The following is a 21091-nucleotide window of genomic DNA, read 5'->3' on the forward strand; positions in this document are numbered from 1 at the left end:
GGCCAGCATGTGAGCGACCAGCAGCGCGGCCAGGTGGTGGTGGTTGGCACTAACCTGTTCAGTATGCAGACACTCGGCCAGCATGTGAGCGACCAGCAGCGCGGCCAGGTGGTGGTGGTTGGCACTAACCTGTTCAGTATGCAGACACTCGGCCAGCATGTGAGCGACCAGCAGCGCGGCCAGGTGGTGGTGGTTGGCACTAACCTGTTCAGTATGCAGACACTCGGCCAGCATGTGAGCGACCAGCAGCGCGGCCAGGTGGTGGTGGTTGGCACTAACCTGTTCAGTATGCAGACACTCGGCCAGCATGTGAGCGACCAGCAGCGCGGCCAGGTGGTGGTGGTTGGCACTAACCTGTTCAGTATGCAGACACTCGGCCAGCATGTGAGCGACCAGCAGCGCGGCCAGGTGGTGGTGGTTGGCACTAACCTGTTCAGTATGCAGACACTCGGCCAGCATGTGAGCGACCAGCAGCGCGGCCAGGTGGTGGTGGTTGGCACTAACCTGTTCAGTATGCAGACACTCGGCCAGCATGTGAGCGACCAGCAGCGCGGCCAGGTGGTGGTGGTTGGCACTAACCTGTTCAGTATGCAGACACTCGGCCAGCATGTGAGCGACCAGCAGCGCGGCCAGGTGGTGGTGGTTGGCACTAACCTGTTCAGTATGCAGACACTCGGCCAGCATGTGAGCGACCAGCAGCGCGGCCAGGTGGTGGTGGTTGGCACTAACCTGTTCAGTATGCAGACACTCGGCCAGCATGTGAGCGACCAGCAGCGCGGCCAGGTGGTGGTGGTTGGCACTAACCTGTTCAGTATGCAGACACTCGGCCAGCATGTGAGCGACCAGCAGCGCGGCCAGGTGGTGGTGGTTGGCACTAACCTGTTCAGTATGCAGACACTCGGCCAGCATGTGAGCGACCAGCAGCGCGGCCAGGTGGTGGTGGTTGGCACTAACCTGTTCAGTATGCAGACACTCGGCCAGCATGTGAGCGACCAGCAGCGCGGCCAGGTGGTGGTGGTTGGCACTAACCTGTTCAGTATGCAGACACTCGGCCAGCATGTGAGCGACCAGCAGCGCGGCCAGGTGGTGGTGGTTGGCACTAACCTGTTCAGTATGCAGACACTCGGCCAGCATGTGAGCGACCAGCAGCGCGGCCAGGTGGTGGTGGTTGGCACTAACCTGTTCAGTATGCAGACACTCGGCCAGCATGTGAGCGACCAGCAGCGCGGCCAGGTGGTGGTGGTTGGCACTAACCTGTTCAGTATGCAGACACTCGGCCAGCATGTGAGCGACCAGCAGCGCGGCCAGGTGGTGGTGGTTGGCACTAACCTGTTCAGTATGCAGACACTCGGCCAGCATGTGAGCGACCAGCAGCGCGGCCAGGTGGTGGTGGTTGGCACTAACCTGTTCAGTATGCAGACACTCGGCCAGCATGTGAGCGACCAGCAGCGCGGCCAGGTGGTGGTGGTTGGCACTAACCTGTTCAGTATGCAGACACTCGGCCAGCATGTGAGCGACCAGCAGCGCGGCCAGGTGGTGGTGGTTGGCACTAACCTGTTCAGTATGCAGACACTCGGCCAGCATGTGAGCGACCAGCAGCGCGGCCAGGTGGTGGTGGTTGGCACTAACCTGTTCAGTATGCAGACACTCGGCCAGCATGTGAGCGACCAGCAGCGCGGCCAGGTGGTGGTGGTTGGCACTAACCTGTTCAGTATGCAGACACTCGGCCAGCATGTGAGCGACCAGCAGCGCGGCCAGGTGGTGGTGGTTGGCACTAACCTGTTCAGTATGCAGACACTCGGCCAGCATGTGAGCGACCAGCAGCGCGGCCAGGTGGTGGTGGTTGGCACTAACCTGTTCAGTATGCAGACACTCGGCCAGCATGTGAGCGACCAGCAGCGCGGCCAGGTGGTGGTGGTTGGCACTAACCTGTTCAGTATGCAGACACTCGGCCAGCATGTGAGCGACCAGCAGCGCGGCCAGGTGGTGGTGGTTGGCACTAACCTGTTCAGTATGCAGACACTCGGCCAGCATGTGAGCGACCAGCAGCGCGGCCAGGTGGTGGTGGTTGGCACTAACCTGTTCAGTATGCAGACACTCGGCCAGCATGTGAGCGACCAGCAGCGCGGCCAGGTGGTGGTGGTTGGCACTAACCTGTTCAGTATGCAGACACTCGGCCAGCATGTGAGCGACCAGCAGCGCGGCCAGGTGGTGGTGGTTGGCACTAACCTGTTCAGTATGCAGACACTCGGCCAGCATGTGAGCGACCAGCAGCGCGGCCAGGTGGTGGTGGTTGGCACTAACCTGTTCAGTATGCAGACACTCGGCCAGCATGTGAGCGACCAGCAGCGCGGCCAGGTGGTGGTGGTTGGCACTAACCTGTTCAGTATGCAGACACTCGGCCAGCATGTGAGCGACCAGCAGCGCGGCCAGGTGGTGGTGGTTGGCACTAACCTGTTCAGTATGCAGACACTCGGCCAGCATGTGAGCGACCAGCAGCGCGGCCAGGTGGTGGTGGTTGGCACTAACCTGTTCAGTATGCAGACACTCGGCCAGCATGTGAGCGACCAGCAGCGCGGCCAGGTGGTGGTGGTTGGCACTAACCTGTTCAGTATGCAGACACTCGGCCAGCATGTGAGCGACCAGCAGCGCGGCCAGGTGGTGGTGGTTGGCACTAACCTGTTCAGTATGCAGACACTCGGCCAGCATGTGAGCGACCAGCAGCGCGGCCAGGTGGTGGTGGTTGGCACTAACCTGTTCAGTATGCAGACACTCGGCCAGCATGTGAGCGACCAGCAGCGCGGCCAGGTGGTGGTGGTTGGCACAGGCGTGTCCGGCGCCCACTAACGTCTTGACGCGCGCGCGCAGCGTGGAGCGCGGCACGCCCGCCGCCGCGCTCTCCGTATACCATCTGGAATGGCATAGTTATTATAATTTGTCAAAGGACTGTCTCATTTCAAACATAGACAGAGAACATCACACTATCATTGTCTTAGGCCCTGGTCTCCTATAAACGCCATCGGCCGCTTACAGCGTCTGCGTCACGATGCTTACTATAGAGATGTACTGTTGTGGTCTGTTTTAGACGTCGACGTCAGCGTCTTTTTTGTTCAAAAACGTTGACACTGACGCCAGACGCCGCGTACAGCCTAAAATAGGAGACCAGGGCCTTACTCAAGTACTATAGTACCCAAAAGAGTACAGTTTTCCTGGTTGTTACTGGCAGGTCGGTTTGACCGACTATAGAATGATGAGTAATGGACTATAATCTGGCACGGCCACCTTGTCAGTAGAAAAAGACGGCAACTTTAAAAAATGTAGGCGCAATGAGTTGACTTTACTAATAGAAAATTTTAATTTCGCGCCTTTTTCTGCTGACAAGTTGGAGTGAGAAGAACTTTTTAGTACTAGACTTACTAATCTAAAGACATTTAAATACAGATCTAGCAAAAAATTGTACATTGACCTATGTAACAGCTAAATAAAAATATTCCTGAAAGCTGATGCATGTATCGTGTATATCACTGCACTTGTTTTTTTTTTTAATGATTAATGTTAATTTTTTTTAAATCTAGTGACAATTATATCTTTGAATATAGGATACAAAAAACACTTACCTCAATATCTCATAAAACATATCCCTTTGTTTCTTAAAATTCTGAAAGCTGAGTAAAGACGGAAAGTTCTCCGCATTATCCGTCTCTAAATTAAAGCACACGATCCCGTTAGATGTCCTCTTGTCTACGGAGCGGGGCTTCTCCTGGCTTTCCGCTTCGCACTTCAACCCGTAGCAGTTCAGGAGAAACTTAGCCAAGTCTGCGGAATAACTGCGAACTTTCTTGTTCTCGCCAAGTATTTTCAATGAATTCTTGTCCAGAATAACTTCAAGTATTGACCGTAAGTTCCAGAGGGATTTTATTGCGAAATATGTGGAATTATGTATAGATTTAAGCAGGTAATTGGTTAGGTTTTTCTCTGTTAATTTTGTTTCGATCTCCAAATAATCTTCCTCGATTTGTTTTGACAGTAAAATAGATATTAGGAAATAGATTTCCGAATTTACACTTAAGATTAAGTTATTTTTTAATAGAACATCGTATAATTCGATCAATAAGTCGAGTTTGTCCTTAAAAACAACCTTGGATGATTCAGCGTTGACGTAACTCGGTGTTCGTTCGATGCAGTCTTTTTTGATTATTTTTATTTGTGGTGTGACAGGGATTGACGTAGTTGATGATGCGTTTAAATTAAATTTCTCCATCAATTTTTGTCTCTCCAGCTTCAGGATATTGCGTTCCGCTTCAAATGAATTTGCTAATTCTTTCGGTTGTAGCTTCTGGTTTTTAAATACATTGTTCTCTTCCAACGCTAGCGGAGACGGCTGCTGAAAGCACTCGGAATTAAAACTGTTCAATGAGAAGCTCTTTTGAGACATAGAACCGTCTAGATTTGTAGGTTTTATCCTCCGTTTCTCAGATCGTAGCGAGCTAGCTTTTCTAGAAATCTCTGGAAACACTTCAGTGTTACTGATATCTAAGTCTACTTTACTCTCATTCTCTTCAGACGCATTTCTGCTTTTACGTTTCTTAGTTTTTTGAGCGGACGTAATAAAATCTCCTAAGCTTACAGACTTATCCTTCCTATGGGCTAGGCGAGGAGTATCACAACGGTCATAAGTAAACCGCTGCGGGGTCACCGGGCTTGCAGTAGTCACAGGAGACTCGGACAGCCTTAAACCGTTCTTCATAGGTGTGCTTGACACTACCATTCGTTCCATGCCTAAACTCAACCTAGATTCATCTGAAGATACTGATGCTTCCTTACGATCTTCATTAAACAGTTTAGTCTTGACTTTCCGGCCTCGTCTCCGATCTTTACTTGGAGATTCATGGCTGCGACGATCAGGTTTGACACTCAGTGAATCTGTCCGATCATCACTCGTTGGATCGCTTATCGACCTTCGATGCTTTCGTCTTGAATTAAGCACTTTATCTGGCGTCCGCTGACGTATTTGCAAGGCACTGTTATTCGTCTGCAATATGCTGAAAGCAAAAATCTGGGTCAAAACTGATCATTCGAACGTTGAAGTTTCGATCAATGTTAATGTTTACGACTCACCTGTCAGTTTGAATCCGTAAATACGAAAGAAAACAAGCCACGAATTCGCTCCTACTGTTGCATAGTAACGCACAGTCTTCAGGCACATCCTGAAACAACACGAAATCTTCTAAAAACAGTGAATTCCACCGAAAAACTAAGGTTTTTAAGCACGGTAGGTTAGTACCTCAAGTGATTCATTATTTAACCACCGCACCACCAGCTGAGTATCCAATTTTCCGGTAACTATGCTATCTATGATTGCGTCGGGCATTTTCACTTATTATTAAAGTATTTTTATGGCGATCGATTTGAAGATTACTCGAGAAAAAGCTGCGCGGTAAAATAGTTCGCCATCATTCATTACATCTTGTTGCCATGTAAATAAATAATGATGCGATGCGATGACGTTTACATCGACTGACGAGTTGTAAGTAACCGAACATCCAATCGATTTTAAAGTGGTCAAAAAAATCTAAATAAACCTAGGAGGAATAAACTATAAAATATTACTTGGTCTACCAGATCTTGACAGTAGAAAAAGGCGGCAAATTTGAAAAATGTATGCGCGAAGGGATATCGTCCCATAGAAAATTTGAATTTCGCGCCTTTTTCTACTGACAAGATCTGCTTGACCAGCTATAACTATAACTTTGTTGAACAGTATTTTTTATAAAAATTAATATACCTAGCACAAACTGAGGGCCTACCAAAACGCCGCAGTTCGCAAATTGCGGTCATCTTTCTGTGTCCCTCTTATTACGCCTTAATTGGAGTAAGAGAGAAAGATGAACACAATTTGTGAACTGTGTTCGCGGTAGACCCTCTGATTCTAATAGTCAATTTAGACTCTCGCGCGAGCCACGAGACGAACCGCGAGCCGCGACACGAGACGCGAGTCCACCGCTTACACTCGCGTTCGGCTTGTCATTCGGTTATAAACCTTATGCCGTGCCGTTAGTGTTTAAATTATGTATATTAGCTCGATGAGCTTGCGAGCCACGAGACGAGCCGCGAGCCCACCGCTTACACTCTCGTCTCGTTACTCGGCTCGCGGCTCGTCTCGTGGCTTGCGCGAGAGTCTAAACTGTTTTTAAATATAATTACAATCGAATGCTAGTAATCGAGCCTTTATTTAAAATTACTTCTATAGTTGTCTATGATTTTTCATAGTCTGTGCCTTGATGTACTGTCACATTAGTGACGTCTGTCAGTACTGTCAGTAGGGCCGAGCAAGTGTCGTCCGACAGCCAAAATGGCTCAAATAATGAATGTTTTGTTGCGAAAATCAGCAAATTTAGGGCCAACCAAGGCCCTATTGAATGCCGCGCCGGCCCTTCTTAACGCAAAGTAAGTGTTTCGGTTATTATTATCTCCACAAGTGCTTGAACTTTCTATATTTTGGCTTTAGAAAATTATGTAACTTTGGGGTTAAGATTTTTGTATTTCCTACGCGTATTTTTCTATCTATAATCGAGCATAATAATGTTGATACCTGCACACAATTGAGTAGTTAGAGAGTAGAGTAGTAATGTTGTCTTTTTATTTTATTTTGGTTGAGATATTCAACTTACTATCTTGCAGATTTTGAAGTATCCCGTAGTTGTCACAAGAATCGATTCTTACGGTTCCTCATGAGGTTATTACTTGTTTATTATTTGTAATAAAGTAAAAACAATTTTCATTGCTTGTAACTCAAACGGTTCCATTTCAATTGAACCTAATTTTGGTATGAAAACATTGATTAATTTGTGTTAAAGCATAACACTAGGAATGGTAACTTTTTATCAATTAATAATTAATTATATTTTATTGTTTTATATTTATGTTCCAAGAAATTAGGGAGCAAAATCTGTTAAGACTTAGGGGCTATTCATAAATTACGTTATTTCAAATTAGGGGGGGGGTCTGGACATCGGATGATGGTAGCATGACAGGAGGAAACGGGGTCATTCCAAGCATGATTTTGGATGATTTTAGGGGGGGGGTCAAAAATCGTCAAAAATAGATGACGTAATTTATGAACAGCCCCTTATGAACCCACTAAGAATAAAAAATTGACCATTCTTTTTCCAGCCAAAACCGAGCAGCGCACCGATGGTTCCCCGACGCGGAATATGTGAAGCAGTTTGAGGGAGCTGTCATGTACCCGGATGAGGTCACATCATTACTGAAGCACCCACCCTACTCAGGTAAGACATGAATTGTGTCATGTACCCGGATGAGGTCACCTCATTACTGAAGCACCCACCCTACTCAGGTGAGACATGAATCGTGTCATGTACCCGATGAGGTCACATCATTACTGAAGCACCCACCTCAGGTAAGACATGAATTGTTCAAAGCTAAGAGTTGGACTTTAATTGTTGATTAATAATATAAGGGAGCATTTAAGTATTACGTAACGCAATTTTTGGACATTTTTGACAACCCCTCCCCCCCATGTAACGCGCCATAACGTTTTTCTGTACCCCCCCCTCCTCCTAGTAAAATGTTACGTAACCACCAAGTGACCATTTTTTTACCTAAAGGCCACAATTATGTGGCGTAAAGTACCGGAAAGTCGCTAATAGTAGTTTATGTGACTGCTACATAATGAATGGCATTAAAATACGAGTGTCGGTTTAAGAAACGAACGTTAGTGAGTTTCTTAATAGGATCACACGAGTGTTTTAATGCCTAATTATGTACAGTTACATACACTACTTTATCTAAACACAACTTAAACCTAATTAAAAGATAAACTGTACGTCAAATGGCGGTGAATGAAAACTTTTTTCACGCACGTCACGCATCCATAGTTTTTTTTAATTCCTAGACAAAAGAATGAAGTCCCTATTCTCATGTCACTCGAGATCAAATATCGTGCGGTTTATATTTAAAAACATACTAAATTGACGTTTCGTATCGATAACTGTCTTAATATCTATGGATACTAGAATTAGAGACCCACTTGAGTGTTGACTGCTGTTCTAAATTTAAACTCATAACAATACAATAAATTTGTAACGTTATAACATTACAGTACAAATTATCCTACTACCACAGATAAGAAAGTTCCCATAGTAAAATTGGTTGTAATAAAGCTGGTCATTTCCTACGGTTTCTGAACGCATTATAGAGCAATAATGACATGTGTGTAGATAAAATACCTTTGTTATTGTTTTAATCGCGTTAATATTATTAAAAACAATGTTACGTAACGCGTAGTTCAACAGCTATGAATGATACATTAGACTTTTTAGATAGCATTACAGAGCCAATTATAGGAACTCGCAAATAGAAACTGATCATATGATACGTTACACAGTAAGCCCCGTCTCCATATCGCGCGGCAAACCATCGAACATTGGCTCGCGCAATGGATACCGGGCGCATCGAGTTGGCTCGCGCGGCAGCCCGGTATCCATTGCGCGCGGCTGCCGCGATATGGAGACGGGGCTGTACACGCTATAATAACAAAGCACAGTATGGGATACAAGATATTAAAGTATGGAATATATCAGGGTTACAATATATATAAACAAAAAAAATGCAATGAGCAGCAAATACCGAAGTGAAACATCTTATATTCGTAATTTGGTGAACAATGATGTTTGGTGTCCATGAGGACCGGACACAAATTAATTCAAGTGCCAGATCACAATATAAAACGGTGTATACTTACTGCGATGGTGGCTGCAGGTATCGTGGCGCCGGCGGAGAAGCAGGTCCGCAACATGGTGCTCAACTTCGGGCCGCAGCACCCCGCCGCCCACGGAGTACTGCGACTCGTACTTGAACTCGACGGCGAGGTGAGCTCATCGTCCCTGTACTATAATGTTCTTAAAAAAAAATATTATAAAAAATGATATTTTACTGCTTTAGAAGTATTTTTCTTCCCTGCTAGGAGGGATCAAAGTGCCACTTTTCTGTTCTAAGACACTATATTTTTTGTATAATGAAAATGATTTCCTCATAGGTGATGTGAAAAGCAGTATGAGTCACATGGTAGCACAATTATTTCCACCTTGGGCGTGAACACTTGAATCCCTCACTACACTCAGGACTCTATTTTATTCACTTCGTTCAGGATTCAAAGTGCACCCTTTTATGCTTAAAGAACTTTATTTTCTCAAAAGAAATTGTACATTTCACTTCATACTAAAATAAAAGTAAATCAGTGAGCATCGTAAGTTATACAAAAACCAAAAGCAATAACAATAGTTATTTGTACAACAAGAGATCAAAGTTTGATATTTCTTCGAGTGCTTATTTTGAGTCCCGTGCAAGCGAAAGATTCTATAATAGATTCACGAGCGTAGCGAGTGAATCTAATTTAGAATCTTGAGCGTAGTAAGGGACTCAAAAGCGCACGAGATGTAAATAACTTTGATCTCGTGTAGTACACAACATTTTTCACCTCAGCAGTGAGAACATATTAGAGAACCCGAAAAATGTATTCCTTCTTCATCACTTACCTCTATTCACTCATGTTTTCTTAAGATATACCAACAATTAAATTTTCACCTCAGCAGCTCGAACAAGGGTACTTTGCTACTTAAAAACAGTGAGCAAAATCGCATTTTGCTCACTGAGTGAGCAAAATCGCATTTTGCTCATTTTGTCCTTTCAGTGAGCAAAATGCGATTTTGCTCACTGTTTTTAAGTAGCAAAGTACCCTTGTTCGAGCTGCTGAGGTGAAAATTAAATTAAGACTTTTTTGTCACAATAAGAAGTAGTAGCACACTGCACGTAGCATTATAATTACGGTAGATGGCGCCAGGGTCCCCTAGACCCATAATATGGTGGAAAGATTTGCTGGCTATGGATGAGGTCTTGGTGGCTCAGATGGCAGAGCGCTGGAGTATCGATCCAGAGGCCGTGAGTTCAAGTCTCACCCAAGAAAGTATTTTTTCCTCTTTTAAATTTATTCTAAGCTTAATCGCTCGCAGACGTTTCTGCTTGTTAAAAATTAAATTAGCATTCTAAAAGTCCAGAAACTTACACGTAAAATGCAGAACAAGTCATTTTGCTCCCTTGTGACACAGCCTACTATTTCCAGACCGTCCGCGCCGCCGACCCGCACATAGGGCTCCTGCACCGCGGCACGGAGAAGCTCATCGAGTACAAGACGTACACGCAGGCGCTGCCCTACTTCGACCGTCTAGACTATGTCTCCATGATGTGCAACGAGCAATGCTACTCGCTAGCCGTCGAGAAACTACTCAACATCGATATACCCATCCGCGCCAAGTATATACGCAGTAAGTACTAAAATCTTACGAATGAATGACATGGATGATTGAATGAATGGATGAATGTGATGACCGAATGAATGAATGAATGACATGAATGATTGAATGAATGGATGAATGTGATCTACGAATTAATGAATGACATGAATGGTTGGATGAATGTAATGTATGAATGAAAGTATGAAAATAATGAATCAATAATTGAACGAATGATTGAAATGAACGTGTGAACGACTGAATGAATGAAATAGAGTGAACGAATGAATGAATGACGTACATTACTGGGGGGTTAGATCAACAACTTGCAGGCAGAGCTAGTCATCGAGTACAAGACGTACACGCAGGCGCTGCCCTACTTCGACCGTCTAGACTATGTCTCCATGATGTGCAACGAGCAATGCTACTCGCTAGCCGTCGAGAAACTACTCAACATCGATATACCCATCCGCGCCAAGTATATACGCAGTAAGTACTAAAATCTTACGAATGAATGACATGGATGATTGAATGAATGGATGAATGTGATGACCGAATGAATGAATGAATGACATGAATGATTGAATGAATGGATGAATGTGATCTACGAATTAATGAATGACATGAATGGTTGGATGAATGTAATGTATGAATGAAAGTATGAAAATAATGAATCAATAATTGAACGAATGATTGAAATGAACGTGTGAACGACTGAATGAATGAAATAGAGTGAACGAATGAATGAATGACGTACATTACTGGGGGATTAGATCAACAACTTGCAGGCAGAGCTAGTCATCGAGTACAAGACGTACACGCAGGCGCTGCCCTACTTCGACCGTCTAGACTATGTCTCCATGATGTGCAACGAGCAATGCTACTCGCTAGCCGTCGAGAAACTACTCAACATCGATATACCCATCCGCGCCAAGTATATACGCAGTAAGTACTAAAATCTTACGAATGAATGAATTCCATATATGAAATGAATGAATGATTGAATTGAATGAATGGCTTGATTTACTGGGGGTTAGATAAACAACTTATGCACATGTCTCCGGCAGAGACTAGATCAAATACAAGACCTTCACGCAGGCGTTACCTAACTCTGACCGTCTCTCGACGATTTGATATCTGTAATATCTGTTGGTCCAACACGTGACTCGTCCAAGTCGCAGTTCGTCCATTACGTGGTGCGTCCATATTATCCTTAACGCAGATCGTCTATAACACGTTTCGTCCGTATCGTAAATCGTCCATATCACGATTTGTAGTGTGAGCTACGCCTTATCCTCACACGTGTATACCGCTTCACTATATAAGCTGCTAGTTATGTTATTTTAGTCAATATAGATCTACTCCGAGCAAGTAATATCATTTCAACGTCTCACCTCACATGGCGACCCTGACAGGCATTCATCCAAGTCTTAGTTCGTCAATGACGTGGTTCGTCAAGTACATATCTGCTTTCTATCAAGTCCAGAATACAATTGAATGTTTGTTCCAGCGCTGTTCGCCGAAATCACTCGCATCCTGAACCACATAATGGCGGTGGGCACGCACGCGCTGGACGTGGGCGCACTCACCCCCTTCTTCTGGCTGTTCGAGGAGAGAGAGAAGATGATGGAGTTCTACGAGAGGGCAAGCGGGGCTAGAATGCACGCGGCTTATATTAGACCGGGGGGAGTTGCTTTGGTAAGATTATATAACGCACGCGCTGGACGTGGGCGCACTCACCCCCTTCTTCTGGCTGTTCGAGGAGAGGGAGAAGATGATGGAGTTCTACGAGAGGGCGAGCGGGGCGAGAATGCACGCGGCTTATATTAGACCGGGGGGAGTTGCTTTGGTAAGATTATATAACGCACGCGCTGGACGTGGGCGCACTCACCCCCTTCTTCTGGCTGTTCGAGGAGAGGGAGAAGATGATGGAGTTCTACGAGAGGGCGAGCGGGGCGAGAATGCACGCGGCTTATATTAGACCGGGGGGAGTTGCTTTGGTAAGATTATATAATGGTGGTAGGCACACACGCGCTGGACGTGGGCGCACTCACCCCTTCTCCCTGTTCGAGGAGAGGGAGATGGAGTTTTACGAGATGGCGAGCGGGGCGAAAATAAACGCGGCTTATAGGGGAAGTATCTTTGGTGAGGACTTTGTTCAAAGAATTTTTGTCTATATAGTCCGTCAAACCAAAATTGTCAGTAAACAAGAACAAAAAACTATACTCATTTTGTTAGCTAACCTCTCTATCACTCTTGCATATTCGAGCTGAGTTTCGATTTCGCGTTTCCCGGTAGGCCCTTTGTAAACAAACCGCCTTGATGTATCAATGTCATATTTGATTGTCTGTGAAAACTTGTCAAATAACAGTTTACGGTACAATGTGTATAAGTTACTCTATGGTATACTTAAGTCGCTAGTGCTGCACTCTGGCGGCAAAACATTGCAGTAATACTCCCTATTATGTCATGAATTAACTTAATTTCAGGACATGCCCCTCGGCCTCATGGACGATATCTATGAGTTCGCGACCAAGTTCGCCGAGCGTCTCGACGAGGTGGAAGACGTGCTCACCACCAACAGGATCTGGGTGCAGCGCACCAAGGACATTGGCATCGTGAGCGCTCAGGACGCGCTCAACTACGGATTCAGGTAACTTAGGGTTTACAGTTGGTGCCTATGACCAGGATACTTCGTATGGAAGCAAAATATATTTGTTCATAAGATAGAGAGAGATAGACGTGGATGAGGTGGAAAACGTCCTCACCGCCAATAGTATCTGGGTGCAGCGCACCAAGGACATCGGCATCGTGAGCGCTCAGGACGCGCTCAACTACGGATTCAGGTAACTTAGGGTTTTACAGTTGGTGCCTATGACCAGGATACTTCGTATGGAAGCAAAATATATTTGTTCATAAGATAGAGAGAGATAGACATGGATGAGGTGGAAAACGTCCTCACCGCCAATAGTATTTGGGTGCAGCGCACCAAGGACATCGGCATCGTGAGCGCTCAGGACGCGCTCAACTATGGATTCAGGTAACTTGGGGTTTTATAGTTGGTGCCTATGACATCGGGATCGTGAGCGCTCAGGACGCGCTCAACTACGGATTCAGGTGACTAGGATTTACAGTTGGTGCCTATGACCAGGATATTAAACAAGATCTATATATATTTGTTGGTAAGTGATACACTGAGATAATTAGACAGATAGAGATGGGTCTCCGCCGGGCCTTTGACGAGGGTGGTCTCAGTGGTCTGGTCTCTCCGACGAGAACGTCGGAGTCGGAGATCCTAGGGATCAAATAAGTTCTAGAGAACCGTTTGACATTGACAACCCGCGAACTCGCGCTCGCGACGAATGAAATAGACTCTATAAGCTTACTCTGCACCGATTTTGACAGAACAAAGTGTGGAGGCGTCATTGTACACGTCATATTTTCACAAAAATTTTACAGTATGCTGACATTTTACATCTGACTCTTGGCTGTGTGCAAAATTAATGTTTGTATGAATAGTTTGATTCGCGACAATTCAAAATCCGTTTGAACGTGATTGCTAATATGTGACGTTCCACGGCAAAAGGTACCTTATGGCACTTGGCGCTTACGTCGCATAGCGCCGCAATAATAATAGCGCGCGGCGGCGGAGCGGCGTTAATAATAGCGTAAGCGCCAACGGCCATAAGGTACCTTTAGCCGTGGGACGTCACATGTTTAGTTTGGATTCCAGCGGTGTGATGCTCCGCGGGTCGGGCATCAAGTGGGACCTGCGCAAGTCGCAGCCGTACGACGCCTACCACCTGCTCGACTTCGACGTGCCGCTCGGCACCAACGGCGACTGCTACGATCGGTAAGTATTTTACATAGCAAATATTTTCCTTATTTTCTCGTAATGCGTGTTAATTATAAGATGTAATTTTTTTGAAAAGATGTGTCCCGCCGAGTTTGTTGCCGATCCCATGTTGGGATACCCTCCTCCAATTGAGGGGGGTTTTAAATCTTCTCGGGGCAGAGGTGTAGGGTTGGAGCCGGTGTAGCTTTATTTGACGTTCATAAGCGCATTGTAATTATGCCTACTTGAATAAATTATCTTTTATCTTTATCTATCTTTATCTTAAACAAACATACGGGCCATCTGATGGTAAGCAAACGCCGTAACATACAGTCGCTTGTGACTTTTATCACTAGGTGTATAACGTGGGTGTAGCAATTCCCATTGTTCAATTGAGCTGAAACTTCACATACATAATGTTAGTTGGGTTAAAAGTTTGTCTGATGAAAGAAAAATACAGTCAGCAATAAAAGCTTGTCTCAAAAATTTAATATTTATCAAAACACTTATTATCAGTTATACTTGGTCAAGCAAATCTTGTCAGTAGAAAAAGGCGGCAAATTTGAAAAATCGCGGGTTAGCAACACTTTTACATGTTCGAAAATCGCGTGTTATATATATATCTTATCTGTGGAACTGTTTTGTTTACATTTCATCGTTGTTCGATGTACATTGCTGCTTTTTGCTCGTTTCCTAGGGACACCATACTTTAGTATGCTTTACATTGCTACTGACCAGGGATGTTGCGGATGCAGATTTTTTGACATCCACGGATGTGGATGCGGATATTTAAAGGCTCACATCCGCGGATGCGGATGTCAAGATTAGGTACTAAGAAAACGTCAAATGTTACATTTTTAGTATTTTTTTATTTAAAAAAAAACGAAACGTTTAGTATTTGAGCAAGAATATAGGTGCGTTATATTTAATAAACAGTAACTTGGCCGACTTTTCTGGATCTAGACGATTTCGTTATAGGTAATGAATGACGAAATTACCTAGCACTTACGCCGCCGCTAAGACGTTCCTGTACCGACTTGTTCGACATCCGCATCCGCATAAGCTCCGCATCGATTTTATGCGGGTCGGGATTCGGCGGGATTCTCCCGATTTTTAGCACGTGTTCCCGATTCCCAACAAAGTGAAAATTGTCCCGAAAAACAGCATCACGTTATAAAACAATAATTTCAAGTTCTGAACTGTCGTCGAGCGAGCAAGCGACCCGCGTCGAGCCCGTCAGCGCGCGCGTGGCGAGATTGGGCAGAGCAGCTGACGTAGTGACGTAGTGCGTAAAATATCGTTGTTTTTAATACAATTAATTTAATTTGAATGGTTCATTTTCCCGACTTAAGGCCCAAAATCCCGAAAAATTGATATTTTTTCCCGATAATAGTGCCTTCCGATCTGGCAACATAATGCGGAAGTTCCGCAGTTGCGGATGTTCGCAACATCCCTGCTACTGACAAATCCAGCTTGACAGACTATAAAATAAATAAATAAAATATCTTTATTACGAAGAACAGACTTCATAGTTGTTAGTAGGTGTAACAGGCAGTAAAATTAAAACAAATAAATTAATTAAAACTAATTATACTAGAGATCGCTTTTTAGCGATAAGACCGCCTGTTGTTGCTTAGTTTTATGTTAATTTGCTGTATTTAATCATGTTTTCATTGTGCACAATAAATAATATTATTATTCTCTTTATTTATTTTTGGTCTTAAGTTAGGTTATTTTATAATATGGATATAAAAATAAAATACAAAAACACTTACAAAAACAATACAAAATACTTATAAACATATTATAAAAAAACCTAACAAGATGATCGAGAGTCTTCGCGATTAGACCGTTCACTGAAACAACTAGTTTTATTTATTTATTATTACTATAAGACTATAACTCTTGTCCAGTTACCTGTGCCGCGTGGAGGAGATGCGCCAGTCCCTCCGCATCATCGACCAGTGCCTGAACCAGATGCCGCCCGGCGAGATCAAAACCGACGACGCTAAACTCACGCCCCCCTCCAGAGAGGAAATGAAGGTAATACTGTCTATCATTATACTGTATAAATACATCAATATTCATCAATCAACTATAAAGTAAACATAAATATGATTGTACTACAATTAAGAATAAAAAAACCGGCCAAGTGCGAGTCGGACTCGCGTTCCAAGGGTTCCGTACATTAAGTCCGACTCACGCTTGACTGCACATTTCTAATAGGTTTTCCTGACATCTATAGGTAAAGAACTATTTTGTGTCTTCTTCTTCCTCGCGTTGTCCCGGCATTTTGCCACGGCTCATGGGAGCTTGGGGTCCGCTTGGCAACTAATCCCAGTAATTGGAGTGGGCACCAGTTTTTACGAAAGCGACTGCCATCTGACCTTCCAACCCGGAGGGTAAACTAGGCCCGTATTGGGACTAGTCCGGTTTCCTCACGATGTTTTCCTTCACCGAAAAGCGACTGGTAAATATCAGATGATATTTCGTACGTAAGTTCCGAAAAACTCATTTGTACGAGCCGGGGTTAGAACCCGCGACCTCCGGATTGCAAGTCGCACGCTCTTACCGCTAGGCCAGCAGCGCTTCAATACTGTCAATCATTATACTGTATAAATACATCAATATTCATCAATCAACTAAAAATTAAACATAAATATCTAGACACGCGGTAGCGTGTCCAGCCAAGTTCAAAGAAAAAGGAACTTGCGACGCAGCAACCGTGTGTAATATTACACGAACCATTTCGAGCTATATTAAATAACATGATTGTAATATCCTCCTAAAGCCCAGCCGTACAAATTAAAAATCTAAAATTTGCCACTGAAATTTGAACCTATAGTGTAGGAAATAAAAAGTTGATTTTGCGTTGTTTAAACATTTAACGACACAAAGCAAAAGCGACTCTGTTCCAATTGAATACGGTTTAAATTTCATCGCACTGAAGAAGTACTCTAGGACCTTGGGCGTTAGGAGGTTAAGAATTAAAATCGAAACTAAAATATATCCAAATTACATTTAAAATAAAACTAAAACCGGCCGAGTGCGAGTCGGACTCGCGCACAGAGGGTTCCGCACCATCAACAAAAAATAGAGCAAAACAAGCAAAAAAACGGTCACCCATCCAAGTACTGACCCCGCCCGACGTTGCTTAACTTCGGTCAAAAATCACGTTTGTTGTACGGGAGCCCCACTTCAATCTTTATTTTATTCTTTTTTTAGTATTTGTTGTTATAGCGGCAACAGAAATACATCATCTGTGAAAATTTCAACTGTCTAGCTATCACGGTTCGTGAGATACAGCCTGGTGACAGACGGACGGACAGCGGAGTCTTAGTAATAGGGTCCCGTTTTTACCCTTTGGGTACGGAACCGGAAAAAATGGCCTCTGCGGCAAGTACCGAGGACGCTTATAATGAGGATATTTTTTTTTAATTCGCAGACCTCCATGGAAGCCCTGATCCACCACTTCAAGCTGTTCACGCAGGGCTACCAGGTGCCCCCGGGGGCCACCTACACCGCCATCGAGGCCCCCAAGGGCGAGTTCGGAGTCTACCTCGTGTCCGACGGCGGATCCAAGCCTTACAGGTAATATAGCCTTATAGGAACTTCAAGCCCTACCGGTAACATGTAGCCTTATAGGAACTTCAGGCCTTACAGGTAATATGTAGCCTTATAGGAACTTCAAGCCTTACAGGTAATATAGCCTTATAGGAACTTCAAGCCTTACAGGTAATATGTAGCCTTATAGAAACTTCAAGCCTTACAGGTAATATGTAGCCTTATAGGAACTTCAAGCCTTACAGGTAATATGTAGGTAGCCTTATAGGAACTTCAAGCCTTACAGGTAACATGTAGCCTTATAGGAACTTCAGGCCTTACAGGTAATATGTAGCCTTATAGGAACTTCAAGCCTTACAGGTAATGTAGCTTTATAGGAACTTCAGGCCTTACAGGTAATATGTAGCCTTATAGGAACTTCAAGCCTTACAGGTAATGTAGCTTTATAGGAACTTCAAGCCTTACAGGTAATATAGCCTTATAGGAACTTTAAGCCTTACAGGTAATATGTAGCCTTATAGAAACTTCAAGCCTTACAGGTAATGTATCCTTATAGGAACTTCAGGCCTTACAGGTAATATAGCCTTATAGGAACTTTAAGCCTTACAAGTAATATGTAGCCTTATAGAAACTTCAAGCCTTACAGGTAATGTATCCTTATAGGAACTTCAGGCCTTACAGGAAATATGTATACTTATAGGAACTTCAAGCCTTACAGGACATATGTAGCCTTATAGGAACTTCAAGCCTTACTACAGGTAATGTAGCCTTATAGGAACTTCAAGCCTTTCAGGTAATATAGCCCATTAGGTAGTAATTATACAGCCTTAAATAAATAATAAATAAATAAATAAATATTGGGGGACATCTTACACAGATCAACCTAGCCCCAAACTAAGCAAAGCTTGTACTATGGGTACTAGGCGACGATATACATACATATATAGATAAATACATACTTATATAAATAGAAAACATTCATGACTCCGGAACAAATATTAGTGTTCATCACACAAATAAATGCCCTTACCGGGATTCGAACCCAGGACCATCGGCTTAGCAGGCAGGGTCACTACCCACTAGGCCAGACCGGTCGTCAAAGGGGTCTTCCAGAAATCATGTGATGATATTTGGCCTAGTTTATCGAGTCCGTAGCGTAGCGTAGCTCCCAAACGGTACCGATTTGAGTGCGCTTTCTCTAAAGCTTTGGTTTCCTCCGATAGCGGTGCCGTCATATAGCGGCCGTCTCTATACAAATACTACGACATCCATATTTAGCCGTATTATTTAGTATGGAGACGGCCGCTATATGACGGCACCGCTATCCTAGGAAAACCGATCTTAACCGAGTTGTCCGTCGAGGTGGTTCTTGCGATTTATTCGCTAGATGGCGCCGATTTATTTTTTGAATTAATAGTTTTGGAAGATACCATAGTCATAATAATAATGTTATTTAAACTGTTTAGACGACAACGGTTTCACTCACTTAGATTTTTAGTCGCTATCGGCGACATGTTTCGGGCCCTTCGGGGGTCCTTCCTCAGGCTCGAGTGCTCGCGGCGGCTGCACTTCGTGCACTGCTTCTCGCGAAAGTTTAATTTCGACAATGTTATTTGTCCCAGATGCAAGATCAAGGCGCCCGGGTTCGCGCACCTGGCCGCGCTCGAGAAGGTCGGCCGCAACTCCATGCTGGCCGACATCGTGGCCATCATCGGCACGCTCGACGTCGTGTTCGGCGAGATCGACCGGTAGAGGGCGCGGGGGTGACAGGTGCTAACGTTGACAACTTGCTTATGGGCTATATTGGCAACTTTTCTACAGAAGTGTGCTAAAATGGCCACTTTTTCTAAGGAAATGTGCTAAACTGGACACTTTTCAAGGAAAATGTGCTATACTGGCCACTTTTCTAGGGAAATGTGCTGAATTAGAAACTGTTCTCGGGGAATGTGCTGAATTGACATATTTTCAAGGGAAATGTGCAGAATTAGCAACTATTCTAGGGAAAATGCTAAATTGGCAATAGTTCTCGGGAAATGTGCTGAATTAGCAACTGTTCTAGGAAAATGTGCTAAAATGGCAACGTTTTTTAGCAAATTGCTGCGCTTGGCATCTTATAATTTCGAGTTGGCAATATAAAGAACATGATATTTAGTGTTTTAATTGTTTAGTGGCAAGCCGTGACATATTTGCAGATATACTTAAAATAGCATCTATACCAGAAGATTGTACACGTACAAAACTTAATGGTAGATTAAGATACTTATTTTGATAGATTTCTTTGCTTACACTAATAAGAGTAAAACACTAAATATGGCAGTCATAATACGTAAGAACTAGGGAAAATAAGTTGTAACTACCCTCAAAATAAAATAAAAATCAGTGAAATAATTATGTCATCAATAAAATCAAAATATGTATAATTATCTCGATTTTTCACTTGTAACTTTGTCTATCGACTTAATTTTTCCGAAATAAATGGGCTATTTTCCATAAATGTGGTCCCCATTAGCTCTTAAGAGAAACCTGTCTTTGAAATAGATAATTTTTACGTTTTAAGTAAATAAATTATTAGAAATGTACGGTTTTCTTTATTGTAAATAAATGCAGAGATTACTAGGTGTTTCCTTGTCAAAGTATTTATAGGTACCTCACCTTTAATTGACGGAGCGAGCCGAAGGTCTCCGTTTCAGCTTGGGCAAAAATGCTGTTGAATTTTAATGTCAGAATGTTATCTTCTACAGATCGCATTTTTTAACTGATCCTTGTGAAATTTTGTGAGGCATTTGGATGAAAATAATTAATTTATTTACAAACAAGATATATACAGTGGTATTACTATAAGAAATAAAAAAAAAACGGCCAAGTGTGTTTCTTTTTAATACGTCATAAATCCCCTAAATATTACGGAACCCTTCATGGGTGAGTCCGCGCCCATGAAGGGTCCGTATTTAGGGTATCGTCTTCTGTTATTTTGAAGGTATCGTCTTGGGTCGTCCCATTCGTTTTTCGTCAAGTTCTTAAATTAGTCCTATTCTGCTTTCGTCACGCATTCTACATTGAAAGCCACCGACGAACAGGTTTCGCATGTATATGATTTCTCACCTCTGTACTCTGCTCATACATACATACTACAGCCAAACCTGCTAAAATGCACATGTCTATGGTTTTCAGCGCCGTGTACCTATTCCGACTGACCGAGCGTTAGCGAAGGTATCCGTTTTAGCTTGGGCAAAAATGCCTTCGTACAGTCGGCAGCAGAAGTTGCTAAGCGGGCCAGGTGTTCAAAAAGATCTTGACGCGACTTTATTGTTAAGACAATAAGAGCGTTTCATTGTAATTTTGAACGCCCGCTAGCGACATCTACAGCTGATTCGTAAAATTT

General features: G+C 43.8%; 2 protein-coding genes across 2 annotated transcripts in view; one reads left to right on the plus strand and one right to left on the minus strand.

Moving 5' to 3' along the window:
- LOC134660569 (codanin-1) overlaps window positions 1-5452 on the minus strand; it is a 44958-nt gene extending 39506 nt beyond the window's left edge. The window contains exons 1-4 of the mRNA XM_063516345.1: window positions 5285-5452; window positions 5119-5207; window positions 3618-5042; window positions 2755-2911 (exon numbers count right to left, since the gene is read on the minus strand). Coding sequence (XP_063372415.1) covers window positions 2755-2911; window positions 3618-5042; window positions 5119-5207; window positions 5285-5371 — 1758 coding nt within the window. The 5' untranslated portion in view covers window positions 5372-5452. The remainder of the gene's footprint in view (window positions 1-2754; window positions 2912-3617; window positions 5043-5118; window positions 5208-5284) is intronic.
- An 851-nt stretch (window positions 5453-6303) lies between these two features.
- On the plus strand, window positions 6304-19467 carry LOC134660560 (NADH-ubiquinone oxidoreductase 49 kDa subunit). Its single transcript, XM_063516331.1, has 10 exons — window positions 6304-6447; window positions 7174-7289; window positions 8782-8891; window positions 10142-10343; window positions 11821-12008; window positions 12800-12963; window positions 14044-14163; window positions 16059-16188; window positions 17591-17736; window positions 19332-19467. The coding sequence occupies exons 1-10, from the start codon at window positions 6353-6355 to the stop codon at window positions 19459-19461; spliced, it is 1401 nt and encodes a 466-aa protein (XP_063372401.1). The 5' UTR covers window positions 6304-6352; the 3' UTR covers window positions 19462-19467.
- The last annotated feature ends 1624 nt before the right edge of the window (window positions 19468-21091 follow it).

The sequence above is a fragment of the Cydia amplana genome, chromosome 27, assembly GCF_948474715.1.
Source record: "Cydia amplana chromosome 27, ilCydAmpl1.1, whole genome shotgun sequence".
Classification (NCBI taxonomy): Eukaryota; Metazoa; Arthropoda; class Insecta; order Lepidoptera; family Tortricidae; genus Cydia; species Cydia amplana.

Bases quoted from the DNA above. Each gene is read 5' to 3' on its own strand.
- LOC134660560 (XM_063516331.1), top strand. From the start codon at position 6,353: ATGGCTCAAATAATGAATGTTTTGTTGCGAAAATCAGCAAATTTAGGG. The intron at 6,448-7,173 runs GTAAGTGTTTCG...TTCTTTTTCCAG, and splicing joins CCGGCCCTTCTTAACGCAAA to CCAAAACCGAGCAGCGCACC. The intron at 7,290-8,781 runs GTAAGACATGAA...TGGTGGCTGCAG, and splicing joins GAAGCACCCACCCTACTCAG to GTATCGTGGCGCCGGCGGAG.